We start from the raw sequence: 24,586 nt of genomic DNA, 5'->3' as shown, positions 1-24,586 counted from the left end.
TTCAACCAGTAAAGTGCATACATGCATAAAAAGTGCAAACAAACAGAATACATATTCATGTAACTTGAAAAACCATGTGAATAGTGTGAACATCATAAAGTTCATAAATTCTTCAGATTACTATCCTTGTCTTCCATAATCTGAGAAAAATATATATAGTGACCTGTGATTACATGCCTTGAAACTGTGGATCTCAGCAGCATCCATCAGCTAGAGGTAAGTAATGTGCTTACCAGATACAAAACCTCATAAACAAGGTATAGCTCCCTCTCACATTCCCCTGATGGTGGATGACCGCTGCTAGGGACTGCTGTGCCTGCATGACTGCTACCTCTCCGAGCTGAGAAGACATCATCACTGAGTCACTCAGGATGCAGCCTCTTCTGAAATCAGCACATTACATAATATTTTGGGTCTATTTTTTGGGTGATCACAATATAATTATTGCATAATGCTGCTTCTATGATTATTCACATTACGTGTTTAAAAATCTCCCCTGAAAATTCCCTATTGTATTGTGTACAAAGCACTCTAAATTATCATTGTAGAATATATAACATGAAAAAAAGATGCGGATCAATCAAGTGTCATAGTTACCATTGTGCAGACTTTTTTTATTATCATGGAAGTGCCAAAATGATGATTTATGCAAAATTACATACTTACATTTGCTGTACAAGGCATTCATTAACAGCAATAGATAGATTAGAATATCGAAATATCTAGCCAGATGTGGACAGTTGAGAAACTTGTCAGTGTGCCAGGGTTTGTTACATGTGCTATCTCCTAATAGTTTGTCTAAATGGATCACATTACTGTTATTAGTTTGTCATTTAACAGTTCATTTCTTTGTGACAGGAATCCAACCTGCTTTCTGTGATTAATGATAAAATTCACCAACCTTTCACAATGCTGTGGCCTACAGATAATGCTTTCAACAATCTGTCAGGGGAGAGAAAGAGATGGTTGTACCATGAAGACCACAAAGACAAACTTGTGGCTTATCTGAAAGCGCACATTATTAGAGACACAAAGGTACTCATGTCTTTGAAACTTACTAAAATTACAGGATTACCAAAGCTGTTGAATTGTATGTATTGCTTGGATAAAATCTTTATTTTAAAACTAAATATTTAATATATAGTGGTTCCATGATACCATTCTTGAACAGCATAATAGTCTTACTAATAAGAAAGTTTCTGCTCATGTTGTGTGGATGATTTACTAAAGGAATTGAGAATATTCACACTAAAAAACAATGAAGATTCACTTTGTGTACCCATCATATAGCCATCATCGTATCATATGAAAATCAAATTATTGTTTATTTCACCTGCACATGATTGGAAAATGTATAGTAAAGTTCACTCTTTGTGTGAACACTCTTAACTGCTTTACTAAATCAGCCTTTGTGTATCTTTTACAACTAAATCTTCCTGAGAGACCATATTATTAATTCAGCTCAGTGTTTCTGTGTTAGGATAGCAGATCAAGTTATGCCGCATACTCAAACCCAGACATTCTGGCAGAAAAGGTCAGACGAAATCATTTCATTTTATCGGATATTCCGATCGTGTGTGGGCTTCATCTTCAAAAATTCAGACGGACCTAGAACTAGAACATGTTTAAATTTTTCAGACGGAATCAATTTCTATCGGAAAAAACGTTCGTCTGTATGCTGGTCCGACGGACCAAATACGACGCAAGGACAGCTATTGGCTGCTGGCTATTGAACTTCCTTTTCTAGTCCCGTCATACGTCATTGCGTTCTAAACGAACGGACTTTGGTGTGATCGTGTGTAGGCAAGTCCGTTCGGTCGGAACTTCGTCAGAGTTTATTCTGACGGAAAGTCCCGTCGTTTGTACGCACCATTATAATTTATTTGTAGCATAGAAATGTAGCACTACCCCCAGAAGGACCACTGAATTGTTTTATGATTTATCTGCCCACCTGAAGATGACATACCTTGCTCACCCAGAACTTACCTACACACCTTGAGATATTTCAAACAATTTATTAGGAAAAGTATGGCCTAAAAGAAAAGGTAGGATTAGCAAGTGTATTTAAACAAACAATCAATAAGACAATAATGTTACTCGGATATATGGTTAAACACCTGCTGTATTCTGACTAACAGTAATTAGTATAACTGAATTGCTGTTATCTAGTAACATTATATAAAGATGGTCCTAACTTGCTATACCAGTCCCCGTTTTATCCCACTGGCTATTGAGTAATGACAAAAAATAAAAAACTTTTGCAGCAAAGTTGGGGCCATTAAAGAAATGCAATGTTAGTCTCTTACCAGACCCAGGGTCTTCAAACACGTATTCTGATTTAGCTCAAATCCTCACACAAGGGAAAGAAGTTTCTGTGATTTCTCTTTTTCAATCCTGCTAAGACAGGCCCTCTTTTCTTTACTTACAAGCAGTGGGATGCTCCTTAGTACAGTCTGATCACATTGGACATCCAATTTACATCTCAAACCCTTCCAGGTAGAAGATTCCTAATCTGTGAGCAGGGCTGGTGCAAGGATTTTTGACACCCTAGGCAAAATCTTATTTTGCCGCCCCCCCCCCCACTTTGCCCCTGTAACACATGTGACTTTACACATACACTGACCTACCTGACACATATACTTACCTACCTGATCAGGGTCAGTGATAGCCTATTTTGTGCCCTAGGCAAGACCAGCTAATTGGGGGGAGGGGGGAGAGGGGGGAGGGGGGAGAGGGGGCAGGAGGCAGGGCTGAGAGAAAGAGAGGCTGTGAGAGAAGGGGGGTAGGAGGGAGGCTGTGAGAGAAGGGAGGCTGTGAGAGAAGGGGGGTTGAGAGAGTGGGGGCTAAGAGAGGAAGGGCTGGCTAATGGAGGGAAGGCTAAAGAAGGGGGCTGAGAGTGATAAGTGGGCTAAGAGGGAGGGGAGTTAAGAGAGTGGGGGCTGAGAGAATATGGAGGTCTAAGAGAGAAGAGAGGGGGCTTGGAGAAAGGGGGGCTGAGAGAATAGGGTGGGGTGAGAGAGGGGGCTGAGAGAAAAGGGAGGGCTAGGAGAGAAGGAAGGGGGCTTAGAGAGAGGGGGCTGAGATGGGGGGTGGCTGAGAGAGAGAGGGGGGCTTATAGTATAGGGATGGCTAAGAGAGGGGAGATGGCTGAGAGAGAAGGGGGGGTGATCGAGGGAGGAGGGCTGAGGGGGGGCTGAGAGAGAAGGGAGGGGGGCTTGGAGAGAGGGGGGTGGAGAGAGAAGAGGGGGAGGGCTGGGAGAGAAGAGGGAGAGGGCTGGGAGAGAAGAGGGGGAGGGCTGGGAGAGAAGAGGGGGAGGGCTGAGAGAGAAAGGGGCTGAGGGCTTGGAGAGAGGGGGAGCTGAGAGAGAAGGGAGGGGGATTGAGAGAGGGGGAGGGCTGAGAGAGAGGGGGCTTGGAGAGAGAAGGGAGGGGGCGCGGAGAGAGAAGGGAGGAGGCGCGGAGAGAGAAGGGGGGCGCGGAGAGAGAAGGGGGGGCGCGGAGAGAGAAGGGGGGGCTTGGAGAGAGGAGGCTGAGAGAGAGAGGGGGGCTGAGAGAGAAGGGAGGGGAATTGAGAGAGGGGGAGGGCTGAGAGAGGGGGAGGGCTGAGAGAGGGGGAGGGCTGAGAGAGAGGGAGGGCTGAGAGAGAGGGAGGGCTGAGAGAGAGGGAGGGCTGAGAGAGAGGGAGGGCTGAGAGAGAGGGGAGCTGGGAGAGAGGGGAGGGGGCTTGGAGAATGGGGGAGCTGAGAGAGGAGGGGGGAGGGCTGAGTGAAGGGGGAGGGCTGAGAGAAGGGGGAGGGCTGAGAGAAGGGGGAGGGCTGAGAGAAGGGGGGGAGCTGAGAGAGAAGGGGGAGGGCTGAGAGAGAGGGGAGGAGGGCTGAGAGAGGGGGGAGGAGGGCTGAGAGAGGGGGGAGGAGGGCTGAGGGAGAGGGGGAGCTGAGAGAGAAGGGGGAGGGCTGAGAGAGGGGGGAGGGGGGCTTAGAGAAAGGGGGAGCTGAGAGAGAAGGGGAGGGGATTTAGAGAGAGGGGGGGTTGAGAGAGAAGGGGGGAGGGCTGAGAGAGAGGGGGGCTGAGAGAGAGGGGGAGGGCTTAGAGAGAAGGGGGAGGGCTGAGAGAGAAGGGGGAGGGCTGAGAGAGAAGGGGGAGGGCTGAGAGAGAAGGGGGAGAGCTGAGAGAGAAGGGGGAGGGCTGAGAGAGGGGGGGCTTGGAGAGAGGGGGAGCTGAGAGAGAGAGGGGGCTGAGAGAGGGGGGAGGGGGCTGAGAGAGAAGGGAGGCTGAGAGAGAGGGGGGGCCGAGAGAGAAAGGGGGGGCCGAGAGAGAAAGGGGGGGCCGAGAGAGAAAGGGGGGCTGAGAGAGAAAGGGGGGCTGAGAGAGAAGGGGGAGGGCTGAGAGAGAAGGGGGGAGGGCTGAGAGAGAAGGGGGGAGGGCTGAGAGAGAAGGGGGGGCTGAGAGAGAAGGGGGGCTGAGAGAGAAGGGGGAGGGCTGAGAGAGAAGGGAGGGGGGCTGAGATAGTGAGGGGGTGTTGGGGCGAGATGAGAGACCCCTAGCCCTGCTCTTGCAGTCCCACCTCTGTCCCAGTCTCTGTCTGCAGGTGTGTATGAGGACAGTACCTTCCATACCATGATGCCAGTCTCCTGCTTTGATCCATCCATTTCCAGCGGCTCCCGCAGCAGCCTGCGCCTCCTGCCCGTCCTCTGTGACAGCTCTGTGCCCCCAGCGAGCGGTGAGCCTGTCCTCCAGATTCGTGCATACGGCGTGCCTCACATCAGAGTGTGGAGAGGAACTTTGAGCAGTCCATGCTCTGGAAGCATAGGGTACGCTGCTCCTGGGGGAGGCGGGGTCAGGGGGCGAGGTCAAAGAGGAGGCGGTGCCACGGTGGAGCTCTTCTCCCGAGTCCCGGGTTTATCTGCCCTCGGCCAGCCCCTTGCTTTTCACTGGCATGAACGATGGATGCCCGGCCGCCCACACCTCCCCAACTTCACACGTGACGTCAGAGAGCGCCCTGGGGTTTGCTGGACATATGACATGGCTCTGTGGAGGACAGTGCGGAAATAAAATAGCCAGCGGCCGGCGCCCTAGGCGGCAGTGCGCCCTAGGCGGTTGCCTAATCCGCCTAGTGGTAGCGCCGGCCCTGTCTGTGAGGACTCTTAATTTTTTTTTAATAAGGTTATTTTTTTTTTGCTTCAATCAATGCTTAATCTACATACTTCTTGAACTAGTCTCTTTATGCAGCTTTGCAGATTTGCTAATAAGCAACAATTGCTTTGGAGGCTGTGCCCAAAAATGCTGGACTAGAGGCTGGGTCTGCCTGGAATGTGACCTTTGGTCATTGGGCTCTGCTTGTGCTGCCTTTTCCAGACCCTTGTGTACAGTTTTAGTTAGCTTCAAAGCTATTTTCAGCTCAGAGCCATGGTACACCCTCTGACCATAACTCATTTTTCCATTGGTCTGCACTGAAAGGGTTTAAACCCCTGAGAAATTAAGTAATGCTTCACTAGCTTGAGTGTTGTCGACTGCGCTTTGTTCCTGCCTTTTAGCATAGCTTCTTCCCGCCATTTCTCCTGTTCATGAGAAACATGTGGTTCCACCTTGCTTAGTTTTATTCTGTTGTCTATGGTGACCTTGAAACACACAGCTATTTGAACCTTTTTTGCTCTCAGGAGCCAGTTTGTGATTAACCAAGGTGTTTTTACCTGTGTTCTCAAGTTCTTAAGTTGCCTTTGTCAGTCAGCCACTGCAACATGTTGAATCTCGGGTGCAAGGGAAGCAGTCTATCTTTATCAAGTATTTACAGCTCTCGATCCACTACAGTTCTGGGGCGATCTGCAGTACACCTTCTCATAGGGCTGACACGACATCCTGGAATGTTATCTGCTACTTGAGTCTATATACTCATTCAAGTCTACCTGAACTTCATCAGGTGTGGACCCCTCCTCTACTTTATCCAGAGGATAGTTCTCTGCAGTTATATTACTAATTTAGTTTGGTTTTAGAATTCGTTACATTTTGTTTTCATTAAATTTTGTTTTGTTGATTAATTTCTAATGAATTCCAAATTTTCAGGATGATTCAAATTCGGATTGGTCAAAAAAATGATCGACCGTTTAGAATTTTGTGTGAAGAATAGCTGGTTGTTAAGCAGTGGGCTAGATAGCTGGCCGCCGCTTTAGGTTCCTTTAAGCTAGTGCATTGTTGGTTCACTTACCTTTTCCTTCGATTTCCCTTCTAAATGTTTTTTTTTCTTTGTTTTCTTTGTCTGAATTTCTCACTTCCTGTTCTTCCTCAGTAAGCTGTTCTGGCTGACTAAACACCGCTCGGATGATGGTGTGAAGTTTACTGAGGAGAAACAGGAAGTGAGAAATTCAGACAAAGAATTATCAGGAACACTTGCTTTAGTAGTAGGAACATACACCTCACATGGAAAATAGAGAGAGAGACAGAGAGATCTTTAATTTAGGAACACCAGCTTCAGTAGTAGAAACAGTACACCTCGTATGGGACAAATTATTATTGATGTGCTCAGAAAATATAGAAAACTTAGAGGGAGACCCTTCGGATCTACTGAAGCCTTGTGTGTATATACAGTATCTCACAAAAGTGAGTACACCCCTCACATTTTTGTAAATATTTTATTATATCTTTTCATGTGACAACACTGATGAAATGACACTTTGCTATAAATCTGTGTAAATTGCGTAAATTTGCTGTCCCCTCAAAATAACTCAACACACAGCCATCAATGTCTAAACTGCTGTCAACAAAAGTGAGTGCATCCCTAAGTGATAATGTCCAAATTGGGCCCAATTAGCCATTTTCCCTTCCCGCTGTCATGTGATTCGTTACTGTTACAAGGTCTCAGGTGAGAATGGGGAGCAGGTGTGTTAAATTTGGTGTTATCACTCTCACTTTCTCATACTGGTCACTGGAAGTTCATAATGGCACCTCATGGCAAGGAACTCTGAGGATCCGAAAAAGCGAATTGTTGCTCTACATAAAGATGGCCTAGGCCAAAGATATGCAATTAGCAGACCTCCAGCTGTTGCAAAACTACAAGTGCCATCATGCCTCTATCTCTGGGTGTCATGCTTGTGGCTGTCAGAGTCTTGCTATGCCTCATGGGACTTGTAGTTCTGCAACAGCTGGAGGTCTGCTAATTGCATATCCCTGGCCTAGGCTATAAGAAGATTGCCTGAAACTGAGCTGCAGCACGGTGGCCAAAACCATACAGGTCTTGGCCACCATACAGGTCTTGGGAACAATTAATGTCTAAGCTAAATGAGGCATAATCAGGATACCTGTTATAAATAAGAAGTAAAAACATTTTGGGCCATTGATAAATATAAATCCCATTGGAGAGGGAGCAACAAAGTCAGAGCATTAAGTAAAAGTGAATCCAGATGGATATTTGAACTCAAGACTTTACATCCTCATCGTATGAACATTGACTTTGACTTGAATTGCTTCATCTCTAATTATTGGTACTTCTCTTTTTTAGGTTATTTTACTACAGTACTTATTCTGGTTTATTGATTACACATATTATGTTGCCCAGTAGGTGGTGGTATATAATTCTTATTTATAACTGGTATCCTGATTATGGATGATCTCATTTAGTATAGTCATTAATTGTTCCTAATTAATAATCCTTTTTAATAGTGATCTTTTAAAAAAATACCTTTATATTGGATTCCCCACCCATTGTAAACATTATAAAGAATGGAAGGCTATTAATGTGTCAGTCCCATAAGGATTTACTCCCTTAGACCCCTTTCACACTGGGGCACTTTACTGCTGTTATAGCATCGCTTTTCGGGCACTAGTGGGGCTCTTTTAACCCCCGCTAACCCCCAAAGGTGCTGCTTGCAGGACTTTTTTTCCCATGCTGCAAGCGCACCCCCCCCCCCCCCCCCCCCAGTGTGAAAGCACTCGGGCTTTTGACTGGGGTGGCTTGAAAGGTGCTTTTCAGATGCTATTTTTAGTGTTAAAAGGCCTGAAAAGTGCCCCAGTGTGAAAGGGGTCTTAATGACCAGGCCGTTTTTTGTCATACAGCACTGCATTACTTTAACTGACAATTGCGCGGTCATGCCCCAATGTACCCAAACAAAATTGATGTCCTTTTTTCCCACAAATAGAGCTTTCTTTTGGTTTTATTTGAGCACCTCTGTGGTTTTTATTTTTTGCGCTATGAACAAAAAAATACCGCCAATTTTGAAAAAATTAACTATTTTTTACTTTCTGCTATATTACATATCTAAAAAAATATATATTCATCAGTTTAGGCCAATATGTATTCTTCTACCTATTTTTGGTAAAAAAATCCCAATAAGCGTATATTGATTGGTTTGTGTAAAAGTTATAGCGTCTACAAAATAGGGGATAGATTTATGGCATTTTTGTTTTTTTTACTAGTAATGGTGGCGATCAGTAAATTTTAGGGGGACTGTGACATTGTAGCAGACAAATCTGACACCTAACTGACATTTTTGACACTTTTTTTAGGGAACTGGTGACATTATTACAGTGATCAGTGCTAAAAATATGCACTGACATTGTACTAATGACACTGGCAGGGAAGGGGTTAACATCAGGGGAGATCAAGGGGTTAAATGGTTCCTTTTTTCTACCTGTATGGGGGACTGTGTGACTGAGAAAACACACAAATCCATCTTACTGCTTAGCAGAAACACAGATTGCAGTGTCATCCCCTGACAGAACTGCCTTGTTTACTTCGGCAGATCCCTGTTCTGTCTCAGCGGGGAACGATTGCGGACGGCCGCTGGACCCACTGATTGGCCCCCCTCTGGCCAATCGGAGTACGTACCAGTACAACGATTTGCACAGCTGAGCCACATTGCCACAGTACATCTGCGGCGGGTGGTCGGGACGTGGTTAAATATGTGATGAAAGGTCTATATTTGTCATGAATAATGGCCAATTTAATTGTAATCGTTATGTTAATGTTTTATTGGATAGAACACGATTTTAAATGTGGGGTACTCTTGCAGAGGTAACATGATCCAATGATTCACCTGTCACCTTGGTTACCAGCACACATAGCAGTGATCTTAAATCCCAAAGTTCATCACTAGGCTCCTATCCTGAGTTACATGACAAGTGACGCAACGCGTCAGAGGGGAGCCAGGCAATGTCGCTTCCAGTGTCTCGCACACTCGGAATTAGCGGTGAGAAGGCAAGAAGCTCTTAACCTGGAGATTTCATTTTGCATTATTCACAAGATGTGGAAAATGTGAGTGCACATTTGTTTATAAGTTTTAATAAACCTGTGCACAATGAAAGTTTTCTATATATTCTGAGCACATCGATAATTGTTTTCCCATACAAGGTGTATGTTCCTTCTACTGAAGCTAGTGTTCCTGATAATTGATAATTTGATCTCTGTATAAAATATATATATATATATATATATATATATATATATATATATATATATATATATATATATATATATATATATATATGAATCAACAAGGGGACTAAATAAATTGCACATGTCTAGAAAGCATGCTTCAATGCCTTTCCCCTCAGAATCATTGTCTGACATACCCGCAGCTGTAGCAACCTCTGAGCCTTCTGATTTTGTCCCTAATTCATTGCAGACAGCTGCCATTGCCCCTAAGCATAAAGAAGCCATATTGGTTATTAACACGGTGTGTACCACCTTGAGAATGGAAGCGCAGCCTTTAGCTTTTACAAGTATTCTTACTAGTCAGATCCCTGAGAGACCATAGGACTATTAAAACCTTTCTGGAACACTTAACAAATATTATCATACTCATGAATCAGGTGTTATTTACCTCCTCCCTGTTTTTCCAGCAGGGGCACCTTGTCATGTATTATAGCTCCCAGTAACGGTTCCAAGGGGCACGATTCCAACTTCAGCAATCCATCCCCTCCTTCTGTCCCTCCTCCACTGGAAGATCTGGCCACGCTTTAACAGGCACACACCTGAACAGTAAACAAGTTCAGGCACTCTGCTATTCCTTTGCATAAAAGTGGTAAATAGTATAGACATGGCTGCATCTAAAGGAAGGTGTTGGGGGGGGGGGGGCTGTGCCCCCATTTTTCATGGATGCTGTGCCCCTTGAGCTCCTTCTCGCATACCTGTTCTGCGCACAGCAATGTTTCTTTCCCCCTCTTTCCTCCTCTGACATGGCATACACCTCAGATTGATTCTCTTACAGACATCCTCTATCTGCACACTGTGTAGCTGCCTGCTCTGTTGCAATTCTGACCTGTGAAGTTCCCAGACAAGATTGGTTGTGCAGCAAATCATCCACCTACACAGTCTACAGATAGAGGCTGTCTGTAAGAAAATTGATCTGAGCTGTGTGACGGGAGGAAGGAAGGGAGAGGAGTTGTGCTGTGTGAATTCTCAGAAGCAAGCAGACAGCCCAGGGTGGGCCTCAGTCAAACAAAGGAGAAGGGAAGGGAGTGCATTTTGACATGATTGTTGGAATAAGAATGCAGATTTGAAAAGGAGGCCACATCATCATAGCAACCACATACACGCCATCCCTCCTCCATTGACATCCTTGGAAGCATTTATCCTCTCTGAGCTTGTTCCAGACCAGACACATGTGCAGTTGGTCCTGCATGCTATGTTGGGCAGCAGCGGCTTTCTGGCTCTCCCGGCTGATGCATGAGTGAGGTCATACAGACTCGTATCGTCTGGTTTGGACTCCCCCCCCCCCCTCCTTTCCTCTCCCATGAACTGAACGAAGTTATCATTCTGAGGAGGTGGCATGGGATTGTACCTGGTTGTTAAGTGCCTGTGTCATCTTATTTAATGTGAGTGCATTTTATTTTGACTTTCAATACTCTGTTAAGAAACTGTATTACACTAGGGCATATTTGCACTCTTCTTTTTTTTTTCCTTGGATAAGAATACAAAGAAGCCCCTTCCACAGGTATTTACGTTGATTTTAACAGAAAGGATGCAATTCTCAAAGGGCTGGAATGATTTTTATGTATTAGCTGCTTAGAGGGAATAATAGTTTGCTGAAGAAGGAAACCCATATTTCTCTTAATAATGTATAGACAATTCCTGTTGAGGATGCACCAGTGTTTAAAGCGGGAGTAAACCCAGTTTCAAAAACTTACATTCCCGGCATGCCGGAAATGCTAACTTTCACACTGGTTGTGCTCTCAACCAAACTTTCAAACCATCCAATGGCTGGTTTCATAACTGATCACATGTGCAGCATTATGGCAGTTGAAGAATCATTAGAGGCCAAGATGGCAGCTTCCTTGACTGAAAACGATAGAAGGGTTTACTTCCACTTTAATGATCCCATTGACAAATGTTTGGAATCTCTTTAAATACTTGTTTTCTCTAACAGGCTGCGTCAAAACCTGCCATGGCAGTGATTTTAGTCTGTCAAATCATGTTGGAATGGACTAAATTCATGTTAAAGGATCCATCTTATATTCACACTGACCCTTTATTTGTAGAGCACTTAGAGATCATGCCAACAGCCCTAAATTATTGTGTAGACGGGCTAGTTGATATTATCTGTCTTCTTTCCCGACTGAGTCTCCATCAGTGAATATGTTCTCTTTGGTTGAAATGTTTGTCTGCATTATTAACACATCTATTTTAGAGGCAAACTATAAGGAAATTTTAAGATGGTACATAGTGCCGACCAGACTGGCTACATATGTTTCGGGAGCTCCTCCAAAGTGCTTTTGAGGCTGTGGGCAGGATGGAATGACATATATGATGGCAATGCCCCAAAGTGTGACAATTTGGGATAAGGGTTTACAACTTTATTTTTACTCTTACACAAATCAACCTCATTAAATCTCCTAAACCTGCCCTGTTGGGGTTTAAAGTTGATGAGGCCTCGAAAAAACAAGAGGAGGCTTCTCACTTTCATATTTATTTCTGCCAGAAGCACTATGGCCAGAAATTGGAAGTGAGCTACCAATCCCATTTAAATAAAGGTTTTAAAAATCTGGGGTCCGTGGATCATCTATCTGACTGGAGACCCCCATGCAGCTCCGGTCTGAGGGGCTGTCGGGTGGTGCGGACTAGAGACTGGGGTCTTCTCCCTTCCCCTCCCTTCTTTCTTTCTTTTTTCTTTCTTCTCCCCACTTTCCATCATCTTTGTTTAATAAGGAGCTTGGTGAGTACCATCTCTATACCAATAAAAAGTACCTATTGTCTTTTAATTGACAAATGAGAATCCTGTACTGTGCAAATGATATAATATTTGAATGTCTTGTTAGTATTTTTTTTTATACCTAATGTCAAAACGTTAATAAAAACATTGAAACAAAATGTTTGTCTGCGGAAAAGATATGGAAAAAAAATCTGTGGTGCATGCCTTCTGAGAGTGAAAATCTCTTTGGAACTGCTTTGGACATCCTCATAAAAAAAATATTACTCAGGTAAATATACCAATTTGCCCCAGCAGAGGAAGCCTAAGCCTCAAGCTGGGAAGAAACCCCCTTTCTTGAAGGCCAAGTGTTCCTTTTTTTATTCTTCAGGTTCAGCCTCCAAGGCCAGATGCAAGCAAGGGGCTCTGTTTACTTGCAAACCTTGGGCCTCTAAACCCCCAAACCTGCAGACAAATTTTCTTTGGTATGAAGGGACACCCTCACTTTCCAAAGCGGGGGGCATCTGTTAAACTTTGCTGACACCTTGTGAAGATGTATATCAGCGTGGGTAAGGAGTGTGATTTCCAGGGGAAGCTAGGGTTCTGACGTTTTTATCTGCTCCCGGCTTCATGTTTTCCATCTTTTCTGTGTCCCTGCACAGACTAGCATGATGTCATGCTACTTTTGCAGATATTTTAGATCAAGGAGTTATTGCCATGGTTTTAACAGTGAAAATGTTTTTTAATTCCCATTTTTACAGTTCTCAAACCTTAAGGGGGTATTTGCCCCAACTTGGATCCGAGGGCCTTAATATGGTCATTTGAGTCCAAAAATGCTGCATGGAATCCACCAGGTCTGACCTCTTTATGGAGACTTTCTAGCCTCTGTGGATACCAAGGATAGGTACTTTATGTCCCTATCTTTCCAGCACACCAAAGGTACCTATATTTAGCTGTGAGTACCAGTTTGTGGCTTTACCATTTGATCTGTCTTGTGTGCCCTGAGTGTTGAACAAAGTACTGGTCTTTGCGCTAGCCTTATGTTCCCAGGGCTATCCCAAATTGGGATATCTAAATGATCTCCTATTGAGGGATTGGTCGGTACTGGTTCTAACCAACAACGTCATGCTGATTGAAGGTTTAGTTGGATCCTGAACCTTCAGCAGTCAGCTCTGGAACCAACATATTGCTTGTAGTATCTTGATCTAATAATGGAGAACTGCCCTCTAATGCCACATACAGACGACCAGACTTTTCGACAGACTAGGTCAGACAGTCTTCCCGACGGACTTTCGTTGGCGGTCCGACGGACCTTTAGAATGAAATGGACTTGGCCACACACGACCGGACTAGTCAGTTCGAAAGTCCATTCGTTTTGAGCGTGATGACGTAAATGGGACTAAACAAGAAAGTTCAATAGCCAGTAGCCAATAGCTGCCCTTGCGTCGTATTTGGTCCATCGGACTAGCACACAGACGAACGTTTTTGCCGATTTTTACTCTGTCGGATAGATTTGAAACATGTTTTATTTCTAGGTCCGTCTGACTTTTGGGGAAAAAAAGTCCGCTGGAGTCCACACACGATCAAATTGTCCGAAGGATTCCGGTCCGCCGGACCAAGTCTGCTGGAAAGTAAGATCGTGTGTACGCGGCATAAGAAAAACATCTGACTTTCTGCTATCGAACTTGGGCTCTACAGTCAAAGAGCCATCCGTCTCTGCTATTCTGCGTGAGAATTCTGGCAGACAGGCCATTGCTTTTTTGTTTCTAGTGTCCAAATCCTCATGTTGGTGTCAGTATTACCCAATTGTCTCTGACTCTTGTGTCCCTCAAGCTCCAAGAAACAGATTTTATGTAAAGTAAAAAGCTCTTATCTCGTAAACTGTACAGAAAAAGTCTTCATATCACATATGACTAGGGACAAGCTGTTACACAGGTCTGTTCTTTCAGTTGTGTCCAGTACTTGTCTGGTAAGATGCAACGTGTTTCAGATATGTTTATTGTGAACTCAAATTATAGTTCAAAAATGCTTTGAAAAGCTACCAGAATAACAGATAATTGAGAAAATATTAATAATGATTGTGATCTATTGGTATATGTTTATAGTTCTATAGTTCATATAGTGTGCTTGCTTAACCTACTTTCATGTATACATTAATCTCTAGACAATATTGAAGTTTGAACAATATTGCTCCTTGTATAAGCGTGCCAACTGAAGAGCCAATCGGAATAGCCATTTGGGGAGTTTATAGAAGCTTGGGAAGCTGCTAATTTTTCTGCATACATGCCCTCAATGCCTGGATAAACAAGATATGTCAGTTAACTAATGTGTGGTGTTTCATTCCAGATTACTGCAGCAAGCTTACCCGAAGCCAAATCACTTAGGACACTGCATGGCTCCACAGTTTCCTTTCAATGCAGTGCAACCAGTATTGTGAGTATCCTTTCTTTTACTATGTAATTTTTTTATAATGAAAATGACATTTAAAAGAAAAAAAATTGTATGTGTGTGTGTGTATATATATATATATATATATATATATATATATATAGATATATATAGATATATATTATGGTCAGTCCACCCACAAATGGATATTTCTGTGTATAGAGGGGGGGGGGGGGGCTATACCAAAGGCTGAAATGGGTAAGTGCAGCGTGCTTTTGACAGCAGTTTTAGGCACTTCTGAGATCATTCACAAATTATTACAGGTGCACTTGACCTGCAGTTATCATCAAGTAACTTTTGATTTCACATAGGATTGTAGGAAAGCTGTTCAGAAGCTACGAAAAGACCTTTGACCCACTTCTTAATTGTTTATTTTCTTGGACTTGGTGCTGAACAAATTACACAAACCAAGAGTATAGAAGGTATACACAGGGGTTGATTTGCTATCACTGAAGGGTGCACAATTTGGTGCAGATATGCATAGAAACCAGTTAGCTTCCAGTTTTTTTTTTGTCAAAGCTTAACAAGCTTGTAAGGGTAAGGCGACAGGGTGGTTGTCACATCCTCCATGTTTTTCCTTCTCATTGAGCACCCAGCAAGGGTCACATGAGAGGCCTACTCTGGGGTTGGTTCTTTGGCCTATGTCAGGCATTTAACAGGGTCACTAGCCCTTGCATGTGGGGTAGCACTTCACCCAAAGGCATGCTCACAAATGCCTGGGACCAGGCAGAAGCCTTGGTTATGTGATGAGTTAAAAATGAAGGCCACCTCTCAAATCAGAGAAGAGGCACACGTGTGCGGTACCCAAAGTACGGAGTTCCTCCTTAACATGCTTTGTCCCATGTCCTACACACTTGTATTGATGTATGTGTTGCATTCGGAGGGACAGGAAGAGCCTCTGCTCACTCCACCAGTGCGCGTACCTCTGTTACCCCACTCCCAATAACAGAGTAGGCTCCTACCAAGCACATAGCATGGACCTCTTGCATGCTCTAACTTAACTCTTCTCTTCCCATACCAAGTGACCCATAGATCATAGATCTCCATAACGCTAGTCCACTCCCAGAGACCGGTAGAGACTGACAGCTAGGGAAGGAGTCAGAGCACAGACCCCCTCGCTACTGGAGAAACTGTCACCTAACCAGGAACCATGCCAATGACTGGTTCCTGTTCTTCCTTGTGATTGCTCATGGCAACTACCTCTTCCGTCTTGTCTTGTTGAATGAACCTCTGTCGTAGCGATGTTACACATACCCCATACTGTGATTATGGACCCAAGCTTTCTAGTAGTACGCCAAGGCCTCACGTGCATCCCTTGAGTAATTTCAGATACAATAACATCTTTCTCCTAACTAAACGTAACTGTGGCTGCCAATCCATGTTCTAGGGGTCCTCTGACATTCCAGAGTGAACCACAGGTCCCAGCAAGGCTCTAGTTGCTTGTGTTCCCCATGCAATTCTCCAAGTGTTGGCCATTATGCTGATTATCAACAATTTGTTTTGTCTTTTGTTCTGACTTAAGAGTGTTATTACTTGACATCTAAAGTGGGGAACTTTAGTCAGACATTTAAGTCTTGCTAAATAACTTCAGGTATAGCTATGTAAAACATTAAAAATAAGTGCTGATCTGATCTGCTGACAGCCTAAAGATTTACTGCTGTTCAGGGGCTGTGGGCTTCAGCAAAACGGCAGGTTCCAGCAAACAGAAAAAGGAACAATGCTGGAGACAATTTGCAGCACACACTAACATTGGTATAATTATTCATGTGGAATGGTACTGTATGTTCTTTGGTAAAGAACATTATTTTTCATTAAATCCAATTAGCAAGCTTATTCCCATGCCAAATGATATGCTTCAGCAATAGATTCTTGATTGTGTGCAATTAAGACATTAGGGTGTTTATGAGAGACTGAAAAAGCAAATAGAATCTGGGGACTCTGTTTAGGTGGCAGCCACTTAGGAGGCTGCTTGCTCCAATAGGTGAGACTAAACTGGTCTGATGTGAATATTAGGAAAAGTTGGACTGATGAGACAAGCACATCATTCACAGAAGATGAATGATCAAGAAATTGGATTACTTTTCTTTTTTTTTTTCTTTTTTTTTGGCACCATGGGATTACATTCACAACTGAGGATAAAAAGCTGGAGGTGCTTTGTAACAAGTAGATTATAAGGGTGGGAATACCACCCTTATAATCTCTAAAAGGCTTGTAGACACTCATCTTTCCAGTGACCCAAGATTAAAAGGCCTGTTGACTGTTTTGTCTTTACTGTCATGTAATTTGAAGAATACTTGGAGGACAGAGCACACTGCATGTTCAGTAGGCTGGAATGTGAAGATGTTTTAAGGAGCAGGTACTTTATGGTAATGGCCTGGGTGAAGCATGAATAGTAATGACTTTAGAAATAATGGTGTGGTGGTTGGACTACCATGTGTAACCTAAATTCAATTTCTGCAATGAAAGTGGCCAGAGGAAGTGGGTTGATGGAATCCAATACATTTTCCTCAGAATGGAATTCACACACCAAACTACTCATACACGGCATTAGTTGAACGTGGCCTTAAAGCATAACTAAAGACACTTATTTTATATCTTTTTAAATAGCATGGAGAAGGATTAGAACACCTGTTGGGTCTTTATTGCTGTTTGTGTCCCCATTAGGAAGATACACCCCTCTCTATTTGTCATGTTTACTGTTGTCACTGAAATTGCAAGTAAAGCAAAAACCCAAGTTGTTCCCAGGAAAGGAATAGAGGGGAAATCTTCCAATGGGAACCCTAGTTTGGTGACCCTGTGTCAGAAACCATGAAACAGACTGAGACAGAAGTACAATCAAATCACACTTGTTTATTAATAAAAATAAAAGGTAAATAGAAAAAAGCGTAGTCAAGCATAGCCAGAGTCCTGTAGCCAGATCGGGTAGTCAGCCAGTCCAACTTCATTAACCAGAACGGGTAATCAGCCAGGCCGGTAGTCAGGGATCCAAGGAGAGCAACCGCAAGCAGGATAAGAAGCCAGATGGGATGTCAGCAAGCCAGTCTTGAAACAAACAGCAGGAGATGGTTCCCTGGGATGTGACCAATGCGAAGGCAAATGAAAAAGTGAGCAGGAAGGCTTTAAATAGGCAGGCCAGACGAGCATCATCGGGAACAGCTGGTAACTGTGGAAAGAGAAGAGAGCTGGTAATTAGCCGACAGCTGAGCGGCCAGCCCAGAGGAGGAAGGGCTAAGCCAGCCCTGACACCCTGGTGGGAACTAGGAATTCCCTCAGATTGGAGGTATTTCCTCTCAGTTCTTGTTTTGGCTATTGGACAGGAAGTGAGGGGAAATCTTTACAATGGGGCTCAGATGGCAAAAGAAAAAATGGATATAGTCCTCTCTTACTCTATAAAAAAAAGGTTTTGCCTTTAGTTCTACTTTAAATTACTTAGGAGAGCATGGACTGATGTTTTTCTGTTTTTTACTATCTGTTCTGTCCAGGGTGATATTTTGTTAAATGAAAACAATGCTAAGATTATTCAGCGGGACCTGGAATTCACTGAGGGAATCGCTCATGGGATTGACCAGTTGCTTGAGCCTCCTAATATTGGAGCGCGGTGCGACGAGTATGCTGTGGAAAGAGCTTCAGTAAGTTAACTATAACCGTTAAACTAAACCTCTAACCCTAACATTTGTTGTTAAATTAATCCCTGAGGCATTCTTTTTATAATGAAGCGTAGATACTGCTATCAACTGGACATTGTGGTTTTTATTATAAAAATCAGGCTTGGAGTCTGCCATGTCCTTTGATATGTTTTCTGCATTGCACTGCAGAAAAAAGTATGGAATAGAAGGAGAGCCTGGTCCCTTTTAAAGGGTATGTGACCGGGCAGTCATCCTTTCAGCACTTTTTTCCATTCATAGAAATACATATGAGGCTTTGCTTGGTCTAAATAGTAAAACAAGCAAAGCACTAAGCACACCACTGTTTTTATATAGTGCTTTACATAAACATACACATTTTCCAGCAGTTTCTGACACACAGAAGCTAACAATCTAATGTCCCTACCACATTTATAGAGACACACACTAGACTAGTTTGGACGTAAGGCAGTTAACCTAGTAGCATGCATATAGGCTGTGGGAGGAAAATCAGATAGCTGGAGCGAAACCATTAAAACATGTCCATGATGGGATTGGTTGGTATGGAAGTGCTGGGCAGCCGCTCATACTTGCCCTTAGGCAGTTCCAACCATCAGTGTCATAAATTGGACTATACCGGTACTCAATAATCAACAAAGACTAGTAAAATTTTATATAATTTAATAAAGACACAGAAAAACAATTACAAAACAATAATAAATAAAATACAGTAGCGTGTACACCGCAGTTGAAGAGTTCCTGACGGATTCTCCTCAGGAAGGGTTAAAAAATGGGGGTGCACAAGGTTTTGCGGAAAAACTGCTTCATCAGGAGGATATCTATACAAAACATAATACACAGATTTAAATAAATCATACACGAAAAAAGAGCAACATACCATAGGGATAACAAATTATCATAAACAAAATTATTGTGTAATTAAAAAAAGGAAGTCAGCTCACCCCAACTTGAAAGATAGGATGCAGACAGGAGGAGCTAATATAAATAAAAATTCTTTTAATTAGAGCCGGTCTAAGCAATCCCCCGTGTTCGCCGCCAGGTGAAGTTACGGGTCCTCCTGTCTGCATCCTATCTTTCAAGTTGGGGTGAGCTGACTTCTTTTTTTTAATTACATTTTGTTTATGATAATTTGCTATCCCTATGGTATGTTGCTCTTTTCGTTTGATTTATTTAAATCTGTATATTATGTTTTGTATAGATATCCTCCTGATGAAGCGGTTTTTCCGCAAAAACTAGTAGAGGAAACCTTGTGCATCCCCAATTTTGAACCCTTCCTGTGGAGAATCCGTCAGGAAGTCTTCAGCTGCGGTGTACACACTACTGTATTTTATTTATTATTGTTTTGTAATTGTTTTTCTGTGTCTTTATTAAATTATATAAAATTTTACTAGTCTTTGTCTATTATCGAGTATTGGTATAGTCCAATTTATGACACTGTTGGTTGGAACTGCCTAAGGACTAGCGTGAGCGGCTGCCCAGCACTTCTATACCAACCAATCCTTTCACACTATGAACTCTGGATGATGGTACCTATACGTTATTTCATTTACGTGAATCAGAGGCGATACTCACATATTGTTATATGATGATACATGATGGGGTGATTGAATATGTGTATGTATGTGTATATATATATATATATATATATATATATATGTATATATGTATATATGTATGCAATAGTTTTCAATATGCTTTACTGTTCAATGCACTGTAAATTATACATTTGTTTACATCAATTTTAAATGTTTGTATGAAAATATTGATGTCAATGATTTCAAAATGAATCAGATGCTTAATACATAAAACAGTAGGCATGGAAAAATTATCAGAATTTTTCCAACTCATGCTTTCATTTTGTATTCAACACTACAGAATTGTTCAAAAGCAACCAAAATGGTAGTAAAAAAAAAAATCAATGATTTATTTATTAGATTAGAACACCAAAATGATCATTTCACTTAATAATCTCATTGAAACTTTTTTGTTCCACTGATCTCCTAATTTTATATTATAGGTGAATTAAAATTGCATTTCAGGCAAGTAAAAGTAACATTCACTCTCTTTTACAGAGCCAACGTGATGCTTGTTCATTGTGTGGCATAGAGCGATCTTGCCCTTATGGAACAGTTGATCGGGTGAGTTAATCTGCTTTTCCTAACCTGCACCAGAAAATAAACTATTGGGCTCCAATGAGCAGACTTAGCAAAATCTCTTCTTTTGCCTTTTTTTTACTCTTATATTTTCTTGAGGTCGCAGCATATCATGGAATATCAACACAGAGAGACAGGACAGAAGTAGGAGCCAGTCAGATGTGCTGCGTGCAAATGTGTTGACAGGGAAATTTGCTGATGTGAGGAGAAAGCATAGCCAGATGTCCTCATCAGGGTACTGCTGCTCTTTTGCTGACCAGTCATCAGGCTGGGGTTAGTGTGTGCCTTTAACCACCTTAGCTCTCATACCTGTATATCCCTAATGGACCAGACCATTTTTTTAAATTTCAGCTAAAGGCCTATTGATTCATCAATAACTGTCAGTGCTAGAAATTACAACGTAATTTGTATATCAGATTTTTTTTTGGTACAAATAAGATTTTTTCCCAAGTGTTCTTCCAGGACAGCCCTTGAGAGATGGAGCTCCTCCCATCGACACAGGAAACACATTGCCACAGTTCAAAAGGCGGTCCCTCAGGTCCCTGGTCAGTCATTTGTGTTTCCTCCGTCGGAGGAACATGTTGCCAGGAACCTGGAGGCCCCTCTCAGGGGCTGCCTGAGAACCTGCAAGCCTAAGGGACCGGGTCCTGGTTTATGGCTGCAGTTTGGGTCCATACCTTTTTTTTTCTTTGGCTCGGGTACCGTCCAGCTGAACCGGAGCAGACCCGTTACCCTCCTCCTTCCAGTGCCGAGGTGGCCAGGGGCAGAATGACGCCGGTTTCCCCCAGGAGTGGTGAGTGGAACCTTCCATCTTCCCTCCTCGTTGCAGGGGGTCGGAGACGCCGAGCGTTCACTTCCGGCGGAACCGCGTCATCACTGCGTGCCGAGACTTCCGGTTCCGGGTCTCTAAGGGTACAAGGAGGAGAGGGAGAGCCAGCGCTGTGCCTGTAAAGCCCGACCAGCGTCCAGCTATACCGGATTAGCGGCGGGATTCAGAGCGTCAGAGGGGGACCATGGAGGCTATTCCCCAGGATACTCCGGCGGAGACAGGCACCAGCCAAACCCAGGTAGGCTGCTGGGCATGCTATTACTCTGGTGGAGTGGTGGTGTTTGTAGGCTGGGCCCTGTAGTACCCCACGGTGGCGGTTTACTCACAGTGAGGTTGTTTGTTAGTGGTGATTCTAAGAGGGACATGGTTCTGACGCTAAGAAATCCTTTGTCTTCTTATTTTCAGGCTAAAGAGATGCCAAGGGAAGACAAGACAGGCCGCAAAAAGTGTCCTAATTGTGGGAATAGGTTGTCCTCTGGCTCTAACAAAGCCCTATGCAAGCAATGCATTGCAAACTTGCTTAAATCTGAGGCAGATTCCCCTTTAGCAAAGTTTTTGGGCTCCTTTAAAGAGGAAATGGCGTCGACCTTTAAGTCCCTCCGGGAGTTAATCACTGACGTGGGATCAGCTGCAGCTGCCTCCACGAGTAAAACAACTATAATCTCATCCTCACCATGCCTTACAACACCCAGCTCAGGGGAGCCCCGTATGGTCAGGGAGCCTAGCCCCACGTTGATTAGCCCCGAATCCTCTGACACTGACTCGGGTCAGGAAGAGGATCAAGCAGCATCTAAAGCCTCAAAATATAGATTATCTCTCGAGGAAGTAGATGAGCTAATGGGGGCTATCTATGATACGCTGGAAATTGAGGAGGAAGAAACTCAGTTATCCAGACATGATCAAATGTATGAGGCTCTGGGGAAAAAGAAAGCAAGGGTTTTTCCTATACATAAGGTGCTTTCTGACCTTGTCCTTAAGGAGTGGTCTGAACCAGACAAGAAGGTTTTCTTTCCTAAATCCCTTAAGAGAAGGTTCCCTTTTGATGAGAGCCCAGAGGCGGTCTGGAATAAAAATCCAAAACTAGACGCCCCTCTGTCCAAAATCTCAAAGCAGGCTGATCTGGCCTTTGAGGATATGGGCCACCTGAAAGATCCCATGGACAGGAGAACAGACATCGTCTTAAAGAGGGCCTGGGATGCCTCTATGGCAGGCTTAAAACCAGCTCTAGCCACTTCCTGTGTAGCTAGAAACCTGGAGTTCTGGTTATCGCAACTACAAGAACGCTTAAAGGCAGGCACTCCTAGGGGGGAGCTTTTGAAATCTTTCCCTATGCTTTTTAAGGCCACCAGTTTCATCTCTGACGCCTCCACGGACTCCGTTAAATTTACGGCTAAATCTGCAGCACTTTCAGTGGCAGCAAGGAGGTCAGTATGGATGAAAACCTGGGGGGGAGACACGGCGTCTAAAACCCGCCTGTGCAGCGTCCCTTTTACAGGAGACTTAGTCTTCGGGCCTGAATTAGACTCCGCCTTAGAAAGGACGGCGGACAAAAAGAAAACCTTTCCTGCAAAAAAGAAAAATTTTCAAAGAAAAATTTTTCGTCCCTTTAAGGAACCCTCTAAATCAGAGAAGAGTTCAACCCCCAAAAAACATTGGTCGGGACATAAAGGGAAAGGAAAAGGGGGCATACTGTTTAGCCGCCCCAATCAGGATCCCAAACCCCAGTGACGTCAGGGTTCCTGTGGGAGGAAGATTAAGCAAATTTCTTCCTCAATGGGAAGAGACAACCTCGAACGAGTTTGTCTTAAACATAATAAAAAGGGGTCATGCGCTGGAATTTCACAGCAACCCTCCTTCCAAGTTTCTGGTGACAAAGCTTCCAAGTCACTCAGAAAAGGCCAGGGCCTTACCTTTACTAATAGGGGAAATGGTAGATCAAGAAGTATTGACACCAGTCCCTATTCAGGAACAAGGGGACGGTTTTTACTCGCACATCTTTGTGGTAAGAAAACCGTCAGGGAGATTCAGACTAATTATGAACCTCCGTCCACTGAATCGCTCCATCCGTTACAAGAGATTTCGGATGGAGTCCATTTATTCCATAAAGAATCTCCTGCAGAAAGAGACATTTATGGCAACCCTGGACCTAAGGGATGCTTATCTGCACATTCCAATAAGGGAGGAATGCCAGAAATTCCTTCGGATGGCAGTGCAGATAGACACAAAGGTTTACCACTTTCAGTGCAGAGCACTTCCCTTCGGTCTATCATCCTCTCCGAGAATCTTTACCAAGGTTCTCGGAGAGGCTTTAGTTCCTCTGAGGCTTCAATCAGTCTCAATTATCCCCTACCTAGACGATCTGCTCCTAACAGCCCACTCAGAGAGTCGTCTTTCTCAGGACCTAGAATTGACTCAACTCAGTCTGAGTCGATTAGGGTGGATTGTCAGTCAGGAGAAATCCAAGACAACCCCAACACAGGAGATCCTGTATCTGGGGTACTGGATCAAGTCTGTAGATCAGAAAATTATACTCCCGGAAGAAAAGATTTTGAATCTGTGGCAGAGAATATCTTTTCTTCAATGCAGCCCCAAGTGTACGGTGAGGGAAGTAATGTCGGTCTTAGGTCTTATGACTGCAGCCATTCCAGCCGTACAATGGGCCAGGTTCCATCAAAGAGAACTTCAGGGTTTTCTGTTAGAACAATTAAAAGGCAGAGATCTGGAGGAGGAGGTATCGATCCCCTCAAGGGTAAAACGCTCCCTCTGGTGGTGGAAGGACAGGGAGAACCTAAACAAAGGGGTTCATTGGGTCCTTCCTATCACTTCAACACTAACAACGGATGCGAGCAGTTGGGGCTGGGGAGCCCACCTAGGCTCAAGCTGGGTCCAGGACAAGTGGACCCCGGAGGAGAAATGTTTCTCTTCCAATTGGAAAGAACTAACAGCAATCCTGAGAGCTGTTCTAGCTTTCCACCCCGCAATACAGGGTCACCATCTACAAGTCCGTTCAGACAATACGACGGCTGTAGCATACATAAACAAACAAGGAGGAACCAGAAGTCCTCGTTTGATGTTGGTAGCCAGACGCATTCTCCAGTGGGCAGAAGCCAATCTGGAATCCATTTCTGCAGTTCACCTGAAAGGGGAGCTGAACAACAAGGCGGACTTCTTGAGTCGACAGAGGATTTCGAACCAAGAATGGTCCTTACACCCAGAGGCATTCAATCTCATAACAGCTCACTGGGGAGAACCAGAGGTAGACCTTTTTGCGAGCAAGAAAAATGCAAAGGTTCCCAATTTTTTCTCGCTAAACCCAGGAGATCAACCCCTGGCGGTAGATGCCTTGCAAACTCCATGGACTTTCAGTCTGGCGTATGCATTTCCCCCTCTTCATCT

The 24,586-nt window shown here is 43.8% G+C and overlaps 2 protein-coding genes across 2 annotated transcripts in view; one reads left to right on the top strand and one right to left on the bottom strand.

Annotated features, from left to right (window-relative positions):
- STAB1 (stabilin 1) overlaps positions 1–24,586 on the top strand; it is a 394,908-nt gene that overhangs the window by 279,758 nt on the left and 90,564 nt on the right. Inside the window, exons 51-54 of the mRNA XM_077452219.1 lie at positions 859–1,035; positions 14,463–14,549; positions 18,047–18,193; positions 20,281–20,346. Of these exons, the coding sequence (XP_077308345.1) occupies positions 859–1,035; positions 14,463–14,549; positions 18,047–18,193; positions 20,281–20,346 (477 nt within the window). The remainder of the gene's footprint in view (positions 1–858; positions 1,036–14,462; positions 14,550–18,046; positions 18,194–20,280; positions 20,347–24,586) is intronic.
- The window catches only part of NT5DC2 (5'-nucleotidase domain containing 2), a 216,158-nt gene continuing 208,966 nt past the window's right edge, over positions 17,395–24,586 (bottom strand). The window contains exon 15 of the mRNA XM_077452221.1: positions 17,395–17,727. The gene's annotated coding sequence lies outside the window, so the exon portion shown is untranslated. The remainder of the gene's footprint in view (positions 17,728–24,586) is intronic.

Source organism: Lithobates pipiens, unplaced genomic scaffold (genome assembly GCF_037356315.1).
Source record: "Lithobates pipiens isolate NorthernLeopardFrog02 unplaced genomic scaffold, aLitPip1_a1.2 Scaffold_23, whole genome shotgun sequence".
NCBI lineage: Eukaryota > Metazoa > Chordata > Amphibia > Anura > Ranidae > Lithobates > Lithobates pipiens.
Note: the sequence above shows the minus strand (reverse complement) of the source record. Positions and strands in the feature narration are given on the sequence as shown.